Below are 14,084 nucleotides of genomic sequence, written 5' to 3' on the forward strand. Positions count from 1 at the left end.
TTCTTCTTCCTCTGCTTCTGCTTCTTCTTCTGCTTTTTTCCCTGCCCCCCCCACCTTTCTCTGCCTCTACTGCCCTCTTAACTCCCTTCCTCATGCCCTAAATAAACTCTATTTTATACTATACTGTCTTGTGGCTGGTACCTGAGGGGGAAGGGATGCCTCAGCATGGGCCCACAGAGGCACCCCCCTACCCTGCCCTCACACCACACCTTACCTCCTCAAATCATATCCCTAGCTTCTTTTTCTTTTTTTTTATAAAACACAACAGTGGCTACCCTGGTTTATGTCCCTACTAAGAACACACAAAATACTAGTTTCTCCTCATCCTCAAAACATTCGTCAATATTTGACAGTGACTTTAATGATGGATATGAAGTGTTGGTTTGAATGCATTTCTGTTATGATGATGAGCATTATTTCTTCTGCTTGCTTGCTTTTTGCATATCTTCAGAGAGCTGTTTATTTCAGACCTTTTGCCTATTTTTTACTGGATGGCTTGTAGCCTTCTTTCTGCTATTGTGATTGCTGAAGTATAGAGACTTTTTATTTATTGTGGGTGTTAGCTTCAGAACAAATACTTGGTTAGAAAATATTTCCCTTTGTTCTGTAGAAGGCACCTCCATCTTGCGATTGCTTTCCTTGCTACACAGTTTTAAGCTTGATAGAACTCCATTATGTATTTTTAATTTTTCAGCCAGGCTTTAAGGGTTATACTCAAGAAAAACCTCCAAATCCAATGTCATGAAATCATTTATATATACATATATATATGTATATATATATATATATATATATATATATATATATATATATATATATATATATACAATATATATATATTCCTTCTAGAAGTTTTGTGGTTATTGGTCATATGTTTTGATCTTAATATTTTTAAGTCAAGTTTTGTAAGTTTTAATAAAGGTTTGATTGACTTAGTTCCTTTGTCTGGAAATACCCAGTTTTTCAGGGGTATTTGTTAAAAGTATTTCTCTGCCATTGTTGCCCATATCAAAGATAACAAAGACTATATCATAGATATAGTTTGTTTCCATTTTTTCAGCCCATTCCACTGGACACTGAGTGTGCCTTCCTGAAGTGCTCCAACTGTCTCTCCATAATTGTGGACTGTGTTTGGAAATCAGGACAACACAACCCAGCTTTGTAGGACTGCTTTACTCCATGTGATAGTAGAGATTCCACATACATTTTAGATTTTTTTCATTATCTGCTAAAAACATTTTTGGGATTTTTATGTGGTTGATATTGAATCTTTCAATGAGTTTAGGTGACAAATATTTTAATAATATTAAACTGCTTCAGCAGCTTGTCTGGGGAACACTAGATGCCAATCTATTTATTTTATATTTTGAGATTATAATTACAACATTTCTCCTTTTCCTTTCCTAATTTCAAACTCTTCTATGTAACCCTCTTTGCTCCCCTTCAAAATCATGGCCTCATTTTTCATTAACTGTTATTGTACAAATATATATATATATATATATATATACATATATTTTCTAAATATAACATATTCAGTCCATATAATGTTTTATATATATATATATGTATACATATACATATATATGGTTGATTATTTAATTTACATTTACAGTTTTAATTATATATAACCTTTCAATAACTTGTTACTTTGTAATTATTTTATTCTTTCAGTGTTATAGAGGTATTGTAGAGGAGATAACTTAATTTTTCTTTCATATTGTTTGTATAAAAATAGGCATACTTATTCCTTAATGACTAATAGAATTCTCTAGTGATGCCATAATGTTCTGGGAACATTTTTCATTGTGAGATTTCTGATTACTGATTCAATCTCCTTACAAATTACAGGTCTATTCTGACTTTTAGTTTATTCACAAATAAATCTTGGAAGCTAGGAAGGTTTTTACTTTACAAAAATTCTTGCTATCTTTATTCATGTTCTAGACCTCTCCATGTGGGTGTGTTTCATAGTAAGTCTCCACACAGCTGGAACTCAATTCAGGGTCTCACGCAAGCAATGCAAGTATTATATTGCCAGGGCTACACCTTCAGTTCTGTTCATCCACAGTAAAGCTCAACAAATGGCTTGGCGGGGCTTACCATGGAGGGTATCTCCACTCAGTGAAGGACCATCCCTCTGATACAGTAGCTCAATGTCTGTCAAAGATTGCTCCCATAATAACTGCTCCATAGATGACATGCTACCTTTCTGTACCCATTCTTTTGATATCCAGAAGATACACTAGGAAAGTTTAGACTTTAATATCTCAAATAAACATTGCCAATATCTAAAGTGAAGATTGTGTAAGAGTGCTAGAGTACAATCCAGAAGTTTTTATCCTGTGTTAACTGAGTGCCTATGTTTATATTCTACATTTTCAAGGAGAAAAGAGTAAAAGAGACATCTCCTTAATCCCCAAAGGAGGAAGGAACATGAGTTGCACATTGTCCATGTTGTAAGGATTGACCAAATGATTTCCTGATCTTGATTTTTAGTTGGAAGGTGAACAGAGAAATGGTGATAGTAGGCAGAATAGGAAACTGAAGCACGTTGGCTGCAAATTCACAAGACTTACTAGTAAAATAACCCAAGGCCACTTAAGACTTCAAGGTGATGCTATGTAGCACATTCAGTTCCCATAGACATCACCATCTTGGAGGTAGAGCTGGAACAAGAGGATAAGACACTTTTTATGGATCTTCATTGAGTAAAAGTTGCTTCTCTTATTGAGATCAATGTAAGAACAGAATAAAAAGTTTGAGGTAACCATTCATATTGCTGTGGTTTCTGTAACAAAATTAGGATGCTATTTTGTTGTTGTTGTTGTTCAAGTGTCTGTTAAACCTCCAATGTTATGTCCGCTCTAAAGTTAGCTTAATAGCCAAGAAATACCTTTATTGCAACAAACTTTCAAATTTGCCCTAAACATTAACAATTAATTGTTCATGGTGTTACTTTTCCATTGTTGATAAATAACATCAAGAAATTAGTCCCATTTAACGAACACAGTTAACCTTCAAATTCCATTTGAGAAAATATTTAAAATACTACAATGTAGGGTTCTGATCTTTATATTCACAGTAGTATGAGGTTGGTAGTGGAATAATGATACTTCATTTGATTGCTCTGCTTACCATCTTCTAAGAATAATTTCTTCTCACCCAGCCTTTCAGTACTTGGGCTATTCTTTTTTTTTTTATTAGATATTTTCTTTATTTACATGTAAATTTCTCCATTCCCAGTTTCCCTCCAAAAAACAAAGAAACAAACAAAAACAACAAAAACAAACTCCTGTTGCCTACCCCGTCCCCATGCATGCCACCCCACCCTCTCCCACTTTTTGGCCCTGGCATTCCCCTACACTGGGGCACAGAACTTTCACAGGGCTGAGCTCCTCTCCTCCTATTGATGATCAAATTGCAATCCTCTACTATACACATACTGCCAGAACAATCAGACCCCTCCATGTGCGGTCCTTTCTGAGTCTCAGCAAGTCATGCACATTTGTCCTCCAAAGCATGCGTAAGTTTTTAGAAGAAATGTAGCTTCTCAGGGACCTTTGACTGAGGGATAGTCCCTTCTATTAAGAAGGTTGTCTTAGTCAGTCTGGTTGGAAGTTTCTGGGAAGACACAGGGATTATCGGTCAAGAAGAGGGCGTACACACTGTTAGTGCAGTCAACTGAATTGATCAGTGATTAGTGAGTGAGCAAGAAGCCAAGGGATTGATTGCTCATGTTCATAGTCTCATTTCCTTCATTGCCTATGGGAACTCCATCAGGGACTCAGGCTCACTTGTTCTCACTGCTTTATGTTGTCATCATTATGCAATTCACTCTAAATTATACAGCCTAAACACCTTTCCTAAACATCATGCTATTTTTGTTGAAGAACTCATAATCTAGAATTAAATTTCAAATAAGTACTTCCATGGTTAGCCTTGCTATGCTGAAGTATTCCTTTTCCCAGTCTACTCACTCTGCCTTTACTGGGTTCACTGATGACAACTACACTTATTATTATTATTACTATTATTATTATTATTATTATTATTATTATTATTATTATTATTTGGTTTTGGGGTCAAACTCACAGCTTTGTGTCTGCTAGGTGAGTGATCTGACATTGAGCTATATATCTGCCCACTTTTCTCTTTTTATCTTGAGACAGATTTTCAAAGTTGCCCAGACTAGCTTTGAACTTGCTCTGCAATCCGGGAAAGATTTGACCTTGCCATTGTTTTGCCTCAGACTTCCTTGTAGCAGAGTTCACAGGTGTGTGGTAGCTGTGAACCCAGCTGGACATTCCATTCCTAATATTTTCCTGGCCAAAAGTTTGTCACTATTATTTTTTCTTTTCCTCTTATTTAGTTGATTAGGATATTTTGGTAGCTCCCTTTCTTTCAAACTATACTTGCATCTTACTGAATGAATGTTCTCACAAATGAAAACAATACTTATGAGTGAGTGACTTCAGAGAAAAACGTAAATCCACATGGTTATGACATGATCAAATAGAATTCAAATCTCCATTTTATGACTGACTATAATATGGCTGTTTGCATAGTTATAACAAGTCTCCAAAATAAATGTTGTACTTGCTCTTTTATTTATAAAGCTCAGAAATATGATTTGGCCTATTCTATAGTTGCCTTTGATATGACTGGATCATTACAAATAATGGGTAATTGTTTACTGGATCTTTAGAAGTTCTCTGTTTGCTCTGAAGTTACTTTGTAAATACTGGTTAACTAGATGGAGTTGCCTGCTCATCTGAAATTTTGTTTTCCTCTGAGCATAGAACCTATGTTCTTGCAGCACTTGACCAAGTCTTGGACCCTGTGCATGCTTGACAAGTGCTGCACTACTGAGCTACATCCCCAGGCCTTTTATTTGAAGCAAGGCATTGCCAACTTAATGAGATTGACCATGAACTCACTGTATAGCCTAGGGAAGCTTTGAGTTTTTGATCCTCTGGAATCAGCCTAATTCCCAAATATAATTGGATATGGGTATGTATTCAGAGATAAAAAGAGAGGGAAGGGGGAACCTTGTGAAATAATAATGAAGAAAAGTGTGAATGTGCTTTTTCAAGATTTTTTTCGGTATCTTTGATTTAGAAAACCAAACTATATAAACATATTTTATTTACTGAAGTTTTTATGACACATAAGAATGGTCTCAGTGCTCATCAGTTTTAATCTCGGACTGTAGAATTACTATTTAAATTATTTAGTATTTTCTCTTAAAAAATTCTGTGTTATAAAACCATCTTGTAACTTCTAATTCTTTAATGTTTTAACTTTTTCTAATAGGTTAAAATGGAAAATAAGAAAGGTCAAAATCTTGGCTGAAAGTTATAATGAAAGAAATAATTTGAGTAATTCTTATATTCTTAAAATACCTGTTATACTGATGCATATTCATAGTGTAGTAGCTAGATGTGACAAAGCTGAAGCATGCTAAGCTGCACTTTATTTCAGGTGTGCTTGCTGTCTATTGGTGAGGTACATCTGAATAGCTGGTCTTTTAATGAACACATAGAGCATTTATCTACAAAACAGATTTTACATACAGAAATTTTGTAATCATTAGTTTACCTAAATTTGTCTCTTTTATGTTTATATCCTAAAATTTACTTCTTTTTTTCCCCTCAACAATTTGTGTTAGTTTGATCCAAGGATGAAATCTAATGAATATTTAAGATAGAAAAGTGATTTCTGCGTCTTAACTTTTTCGAATCTGTCTACCCACCTACCTACATTTGCTTTGATAAGACCATCTAGTATTGACTGACTTGTAAAATATTCAAATGGTTTTAAGCATTGAGAGATTGTCTTCCCTAGTGTTTCTATTGCTGTGGAGAGACACCACGACAACAGCAATTCTTGCAAAGGAAAGCATTTAATCGGGGCTGGCTTATAGTTCAGAGATTTAGTCCATTATTGTCAAGGGAGGGAATATGGCTGCATGCTGGTAGACACAGCATTGGAGAAGTAGCTCATGTATACCTGGATCTGCAGGAGCAGAAAGGGAGGGTGACCGTGGGCCTGACTTGAACATTTGAAACCTCAGAGCCTGCGCCCTAGTGATACACCTTTGTGGGCATAACGTTTGGTGCACTGTGTGAAGACTATCCTGTTATTCAAATGCTGATTTCTCTGCCCTCCTATTATGTTACAATCCAGACATGGCATTATAATGCTTATTCTAAGTATCTTCTGTTTCAAGTTTTTGTAAATATTGTTTCCCATTTATTCTCTTATTTGTCAATAAAAGCTGATCAATCAATAACTAGACAGAAGAGAGAATAGAGCTGGACAAAATGCAAATATCTGGAAAATTTTGGCTGAGAATTTTGGTTAGAGAATTAGAATAGATCAATGACTGCCCAGTTATCGTCCTATTAAGCTTAACAAATAATTCCAATAGTTTCTGTCTCATTTATTTGGAAGCTAGCTGGGATAGAGAAAAAAAATTATCACTTTTAAAAATGCATTTATATGTCTTCTCCAACAAAGCCTTACCTCTTAATAGTGCCAGTCACTATGAACTTTGAGGGACCATTTGTATTCAAACTACTATATTCCATTCCCTGGCACCCAATGGCTTATAGCCATATGGTAATGTAAAAGGTATTTAGTCCAACTTCAAAAGTCCTCATAGTCTATCTTTAAAAGTCCAAAGTTCAAAGTCATTTCTGAGACACATGCAATTTCTTTACTGTATCCCCTATAAAATCAAAATCACATTCCTCCACCATACAATGGTACAGGATATACATTACCCTTCCAAAATGGAGCATTGTAAAATTCCTGGATCAAAGCAAGATCAAAAATCATCTAGGCAAACTTGAAACTCTGCATCTCCATGTCTGATGTCAAAGGGCTCTTTGGGTCTCCAACTTCTTTCTGAAATTGCAATACACTTCTCTCTCTTGAACTGCGCCATCCTGTTAGCAGCTTTCCTCACCAGGTATCCCAAGGCTCTGGTATTGCTAACATGTTGGGGTTTCCAAGACAATCCAGGCTTCACAGCTTTATACAATGGCCCTTCTAGGCCTCCATACACAGACACCCCACCACATACCTGGCCTCAGCAACTTTCCTTAGTCACAGAGGGAGACTCCATAACCCCCTTCCTTTAGTCTTGACTCTAAGGCCAGAACCATGTGGCCAAAGCTACCAAGTTCTACTTCTTGATAAGGCTAGAACATGACCCCTCATTCAAATATATTTCCACTGTGTTTCTGTTTTTGATGGTTTCCTTCACTGCTTAAACTTGGCTGGATAGCCTCAAACTCAAGCCTGCCTCTGCCTCTGCCTGTGGAGTACAAGGATTAAAGGGCACAGCACCATGCCTAATCCTATACTTTAAAATCAGAATCTTTCACTTTTTCTTTAATTCCTTTGCACAAGTTGGAATGTTAGCTGGGTAGAGTACTGCTCTGAGGTCACCACTCCCTTTATTCCATTTAGTATCAGACTTTCTTTTACATTTTATAGTTTTACTTGCCCAGGCTGCCCCTTTTCATTATAGATCTGCATTAGATTAACCACTAATATCCGTGTCATACAGTAGATACTAGGCTGTTTTGAAATCTCCTCTGTCAGTGCTGTCAATCCAAAATTCTTCAGTTTATCCAAAGGCAAAATTTTCAGACAGAAAGGATATATATATATATATATATATATATATCCAAAATATTACAAAACAGATTCTAGGTCACATAGCAATAGTCTTCTCCTCTGAAAGCTCTTGATCCAGGCCCCCACAGTTCAATTACCTTCAGCATCACTGTCTTCCAGATTCTTACTAGGATAGCTCATTAAGCCCCACTTAAAGTACCCAGTTGCTTTCCTAATCCAAAGTCCACATTTCTTCAAACCAAAGTATGTTCCAGCTGGCCTATCACAGTAATATGCTGGTCCCTGGTACCAACTTGTCTTAGTTAGGGTTTTATTGTTGAAAGAGACACCATGACCACAGTAACTCTTATAAAGGAAAACATTTAATTGGGGCTGGTTTACAGTTCAGAAGTTTAGTCCATTATCATCATGGCAGAAAGCATGACTACATGCAGACAGACATGGTGCAGGAGGAACTGAGAGTTTACATGTAGATCTTCGGACAGCAGAAGGAGATTATGTGTCATACTAGTTGTAGCTTGAACACAGGATCTCAAAATCTACTCCTACAATGACACAGTTCCTTCAGCCTGGCCATACCCACTCCAACAAGGCCACACCTCTCAATAGTACCCCTCCCTGGGAGCCTATGGGGTCATTTTCTTTCAAGCCACTGCAGCATGTTTTAAACTGAATGAATGAGCAGTCAGCCTTGACAGTGGCCATCACAATGTATGCTTAGAAAAGAAACTGTTACATCTAAAATGTAAGCTGGCAAACAAACCTAAAAGTTGGAAAATGAAGTATTTTATTTATAGAAAATATGTTAGTTTTGTTAACGTTTGAGATGATAGGTATGTGTGAGTCTTCATGCTGTGACCACGCTGCGATCAATTACATTGCTGTTTTTCTTTCTTCGTAGTGTATGCCAATCAAAGGCCTGGGATTTGTGCTTGGAGCCTATCAATGCGTTTGCAAAGCAGGATTCTATCATCCCCGTGTCTTCTCAGTGAACAACTTCCAGAGTAAGTGCTCTTTGCCTCCACACATACACATGCACGCACACAATCATTCAGGTTTTTGGATGATAATAAATTTGTGTTGGTAAGCTGCTCACTGACAACTTGTTGAAGTAATAAGGTCAAAACCTCATTAGTCTTCTTGAATCACTTAATGCATTTTTATTTGGGTTTGGCATTTTCAGTATTGGGTGTGACAGAGCATGAAAACATGTGCTTAGGAATATTTTAGTTTGTAAAACATTCAAAAGTCTGAAAGTATTGTAACCCTGAGAGAATATCTTTAGGGTTTTCTTTTGAGAATTGTTACTAGAAGGTTTCTAAAATGTGTTCTGCCCATTTATTTTATTTATGAGTTCATTTCTATGTTACTTTTCAATAGTGATGGAACATTATTAGTGAGCAGCTTAACAATGTGCATTTATTAACATTGTTCTGGTTGCCAGGTATGGATTAATGGGATCTTCTCAGGATCTTATTAAATGAAAGACATTGCCAGCGTAATTTCTGAGGCTGAAGGTAATCCTTTGAAGCTTTTCAGATTGGTTGAAGAATTCAGACCTTCACAACTTGAGGCCTAAGCTCCCTATTTTTAGGCTGAATGATTCCCTGGAGTTAGTCTAAAATTTGCATCAAGGTCTACCCTTCATGGCTTACACATTGCCATGCCTTTCCGCCCATCCTGCTCATCCAGCCTTTCCTAAGAGAGTATAATTTTGGGAGTGACTTTGTCTCACTTTGCTACACAATGTCTGTAGCTCTCATATTTACTGGTCTCTTCATATCCAAAGTGGTATGATTATACAAGGTTTACACACCAGCAATGAACCTTGATTATGGTCATCTGTTTACACCAGAGAATGGAGTAGGAATTTAAATAGAGTTTATTTTCTCTGTAACATAGAAAATTCTTTGTGGCCACACTGGCTTGTAGCCAGCTTTTGGACATACAACCAGACAATGAGGAAAGTAGTTGGTAAACATGCAGGGGGGTTCATAAAACATTGGATTTTGAAGCTGTTAAAATTTAGACATATGCCTCTTTCATATAGATCCCTTAATCTTTGGCACTCTGTTACTGTCCTGTGTTATTGCACCTCTAACAGACAATATTCAAAGCACATTGAACCTCTACTGTGACACTTGACCTCTATGAATTTTGGTAGACATAGGTTTATCAGTAGACTGTTTTCTTCCTCTTAGGAAACCTCATTCTTGGGTTGTTAATCCATTTACACTTTCTTCTTGGTTCTCCAGTCATGTATAGCTCTTGCTCAGAGAAAAAGGTATAGGCAAGACTGTGGAAGTTATGTCTTTTGCACACACATCACTAAGTCCTAAGTTTATGTGCAATGGGCTCTCTAAGGACAGTGAGTCAGTTCACCTGCTGTGAGACTGTGTGGTAGTAGAGCTGCCTCATGATTACACTGTGACATAAGACTGGTTTTGAAGACATAGAAGAAAGGACGGAGGATACACAGGGTGGTAGTGGGGGACTTGTGTTGGTTTGATGAAATTGAAGAAATAAGCTATATTGAAGTGGGAAGGACAGGTAGATTGGGACTTCAGGACAGAAACTCTTACTGACAGCCTTCAGGAAAACAGGATTAGACTTGAGTATTACAACCTGAGCTGTTGGAGGACAGGAGCTTTCAGGGAGAGCATGAACTTACCAGATAGCTTGATTCCAGCTTGGAATCCCAGCTGCAGCTAGAAACCCATGTGTATAGTGCTCAGATTTTAACCAGCAGAAGCAAGGACATTCTGAACAAAAGTTCAAGGTCTGGGGCATCTCAAATTCACTCTGAGGCCATAGAAAGGATACAATGACCATGGTGATAGTATTTTAGGATTGGATGCTTTTCTAGTGTGTGTGTGTGTGTGTGTGTGTGTGTGTGTGTGTTTGTATGTGTGTGTGTATATGTGTATGTGTGTGGGGGAGAGAGAAAGAGAGAGAGAGAGCAAGCTCATATATGTGTGCAAGTGTGTGTGTGCAAGAGAGCTCATGTGCATGTGCATGCACATTCTCGTGTGTGTGTGTGTGTGTGTGTGTGTGTATCTACCCAGCTCCTCAAATGTCATAGCTAGTCTGGCATTCCTCACATCTGTGGTCTAGCCATAACTTATGATTCAGCACTGAAGGAGAAGGGGTAGACTTAGCTTGTGTTGTGTGAAAGTATTTAATATTTTGCATGTGGTTTACCCACATTTGTTCTCAGCTCCCACTGTGTGACTGAAATAAAACATCTAAATATTGTGGGGCCAGAGAATGACTGTGCCACTCGCTTATAACACCACCAAGAGAAACCGGCTAACCTTTAACAACTCAGCATTATTTAATTTGCACACTCCTACTTTTTCCTTACTTTAAACACTGTTGTGTTTTGTTTTGTTTTGTTTTTTAAGTATAGATTGGACCCACTCTCTATGGACAAGCTGACTTCATTTTTGTTAAGAGTCTAACTCTCATGTTGTGCACATTGTTTCCAGAGACCACAGTTTTCAGAAGGATGGTCGACAGTTGAGTGTAGTTTTGACTTCAGCATATACTTAACCAAAACTAGCTTTACTTAGAACAGAAAGCCAGTTATTGTAATAATTTAAAGCCCATCTTTTAGGCCAAATACATCTTTCTGGATGCCTTGTCAGGTCACATAAAAATCTAATGTTTAACCACGTCCTTTCCTAAGGAAAAAGTCTAACACTCTGACCAGGAAAATGAGTGTTATCAACCAAGGCAAGCATTCATTATACATCTTATTACATGTTAGAATACACCACATGGTCAAACATTTGCAATATGTTAATTTTTAGTGGCATTAATTATTTAGTGATAGTAATTCAGAAAATTATTTAAGTTACTCATACTTTAAAAATTATATTATCTACAATCAGCACATAATATAATGGCCTTTTCATAATAAGCATACTGTGTCCACTACCATCTTGTGCCCCATCTCTTCTCCCACTATCAGTGGGAGATTCCCTTGCTCCCCAAATAGGCCCCCTTTGCTTTAATGTTATGTGCAAAATATATGCATATAAAATCTAGATTCTGCATGAGAGGAATTGTGACTTTTTTCTTTGTTTCTCTATGATTCCTCTTGATTCTCCCTCTTCCCACTAGCTTCCCTTCTTCCCCACAAAATAGTAAATTCTCTGCTTTTATGTCTTACATATATATATATATATATATATATTCTACATTTTACTGTATTCTATATTATACATATGAAAACATAGCATTTGTCTTTCCAAATGTGGATTTTTTTCTATACTCTCTTAAAGTGACATTAATTTGGTAAGGACTGACCCCATGTAATCTTTGGGCCAAATGTGAAGAAGGTATTGGAGACCCAAAATATGAGAGAGCACATGTAAATTCTCTAGCAAAGTTCATGATGTATAATAAGTAGACCATAGACATAATTGGGGCAAATACATACATATGTAAAAGCCTACATAAACCAGTACTACTGATGATGACACATACACATATATCTACATATGAGATAATTCTTAAGGCTCCATTGGCCATTAGCTCTATATTTTAAATTTTGTGTTGTGCTGGCATAACTAGTGGCTTAGTCTAGAACTTTGGAGGATGAGTTTTATCAGGATGATGTGGTCACTGAGGGTGTAGCAATGATGACCAAGAGGGAAGGATGTCTAGAAGGAACATGCAGGAGCTTAGATGCATCAGAGGGAAACTGGTTAGCTGCCCGATAGAAAGAATGAGCCCCAGAAAGCAGAAATTCTGCACTACAAAGATAATATTCACTAAATTTATAGTAGAATCCTAGAAAAGGATTCCATATTCCTTCATATAGTCTTTGTATGTAGAGGAGAGCAATAGTGTGGTCCTGATCTCCTGGAGAAAATGCAAATTATTAAAACCTCCTTCAATATGTGATGTGTTATAAGAACCTTTATTTACATCTAAGCACAGGATGGACAGGGGCTTGTAAAGATCAACCAGGGTATGTCTAAATGATGTGATGTGTAACTAGGCTGACAGGCCTAAGACTTGCAGCCAGGCATCATTTTAGGAAATCAGTAGTCATGTGAGCTAATAGGAGCTGACATCTGGAGATAGCAGGGTTTCAGAAAAACCAAGTTCTGGTGGACAGCTGTGTCCTCGGATCCAGGCTGCTCCCTTCCCAGTTGATGACATTGCAAGCTTATATTCTTCTCATGTCTCTCCAACCCAAGTTCATCCATTTTAGTATGGGTTCCATTTTCAAGAACATCTCTGGTTCCAGTGGATGTGCTACCAGCTTTTCAGTTGTATTTCTTGTTTTTCAGATTGATTTCAGTTTGTGCATCCTTCCAAATAAATTCCAAGTTACCAATGACCAGCAGGTGAAAATGGCTATCTGTACTTTATCTGGCAACTGCTACTGATAATGAAACATACATGGTATAGGAGACAGACAAGAAAGAAATTAGAGCCTTGAAAATGAGTTGTTCAGGGAAGAAAAAAGAAATTCTTTGCAAAAAGGCAAACTGCAGGAATGCTGAAGGCTTTTGGCAAAGGGCGGTGCCTCTGAGCCAAGCCTCTTGCTATGTAATGAGAGGCTTCTTTGATGAGGGGTGGCAGCTACACTTAACTGTGGGTGTGAGAATACACTTTATAATGTAGTAAGGGGTTATGATGTAGCAAGAGGCTGCTAGTAGAGTCTTCTGTAAGGTCTATGTGTCCCCTAACCTCATGAGGGGCTAGGTTTCCAGTGTCAGGCATGGCTTTTCTCCTGGTGAGTGTGCCTTAAGTTAATTAGACAGCTCTTGTTTGTTACCAACATAAGAGTATAATTTACTCCACTTTTATGCATATCTTGCCTCACTGTTAATTTTCATGGCTCCTTCCTAGGTGTTGCAGCTGGTTAGCACTGTGGCACCTCCCTTGAACCTTGCATAGTGTTTTCTGAAACAATGGGAACTAGACCATAGGAAAAAGGCTTTCAGGTTAGACCCAGTGGTCAAACTAGTGGCGCTTATTTTGCAGCTCTGTGGCTGTGCTATTAAGAATCTGAGGGCTGAGATCTGACGCCCTCTTCTGGTGCATCTGAAGATAGCTACAGTGTATTATGTCGGAGTGAACAGGGCAAGAGAGAGCAGGGCCGTCCTGAGTACAACTCCCAGGAGCCACATGATGACTCACAACCATCTGTACAGCTACAGTGTACTCATACTCATTAAATAAATAAATAAATAAATAAATAAATAAATAAATAAATAAAGAAAGAAAGAAAGAAAGAAAGAAAGAAAGAAAGAAAGAAAGAATTTGAGGGCATTTTCATCCACGCTGGACAGCTCTGGTAGGTAATCTGAGGTGTGAACTTATACCTGTAGAGTCAGATAACATTTAAGCCACAAAGTCTTTGGAATTTGTGCTAGGGTTGAATCCAACCTCAAATGATTCCTTTGAACTGTGTG

At 37.4% G+C, this 14,084-nt stretch overlaps 1 protein-coding gene across 2 annotated transcripts in view; it reads left to right on the forward strand.

The window, feature by feature from the left end:
- Gpr158 (G protein-coupled receptor 158) overlaps window positions 1-14,084 on the forward strand; it is a 427,233-nt gene that overhangs the window by 212,533 nt on the left and 200,616 nt on the right. For both annotated transcript variants that reach the window (XM_031369157.1, XM_031369159.1), the window contains exon 3: window positions 8,552-8,654. In XM_031369157.1, the coding sequence (XP_031225017.1) occupies window positions 8,552-8,654 (103 nt within the window). The remainder of the gene's footprint in view (window positions 1-8,551; window positions 8,655-14,084) is intronic.

The sequence above is a fragment of the Mastomys coucha genome, unplaced genomic scaffold (assembly GCF_008632895.1).
Source record: "Mastomys coucha isolate ucsf_1 unplaced genomic scaffold, UCSF_Mcou_1 pScaffold15, whole genome shotgun sequence".
NCBI lineage: Eukaryota > Metazoa > Chordata > Mammalia > Rodentia > Muridae > Mastomys > Mastomys coucha.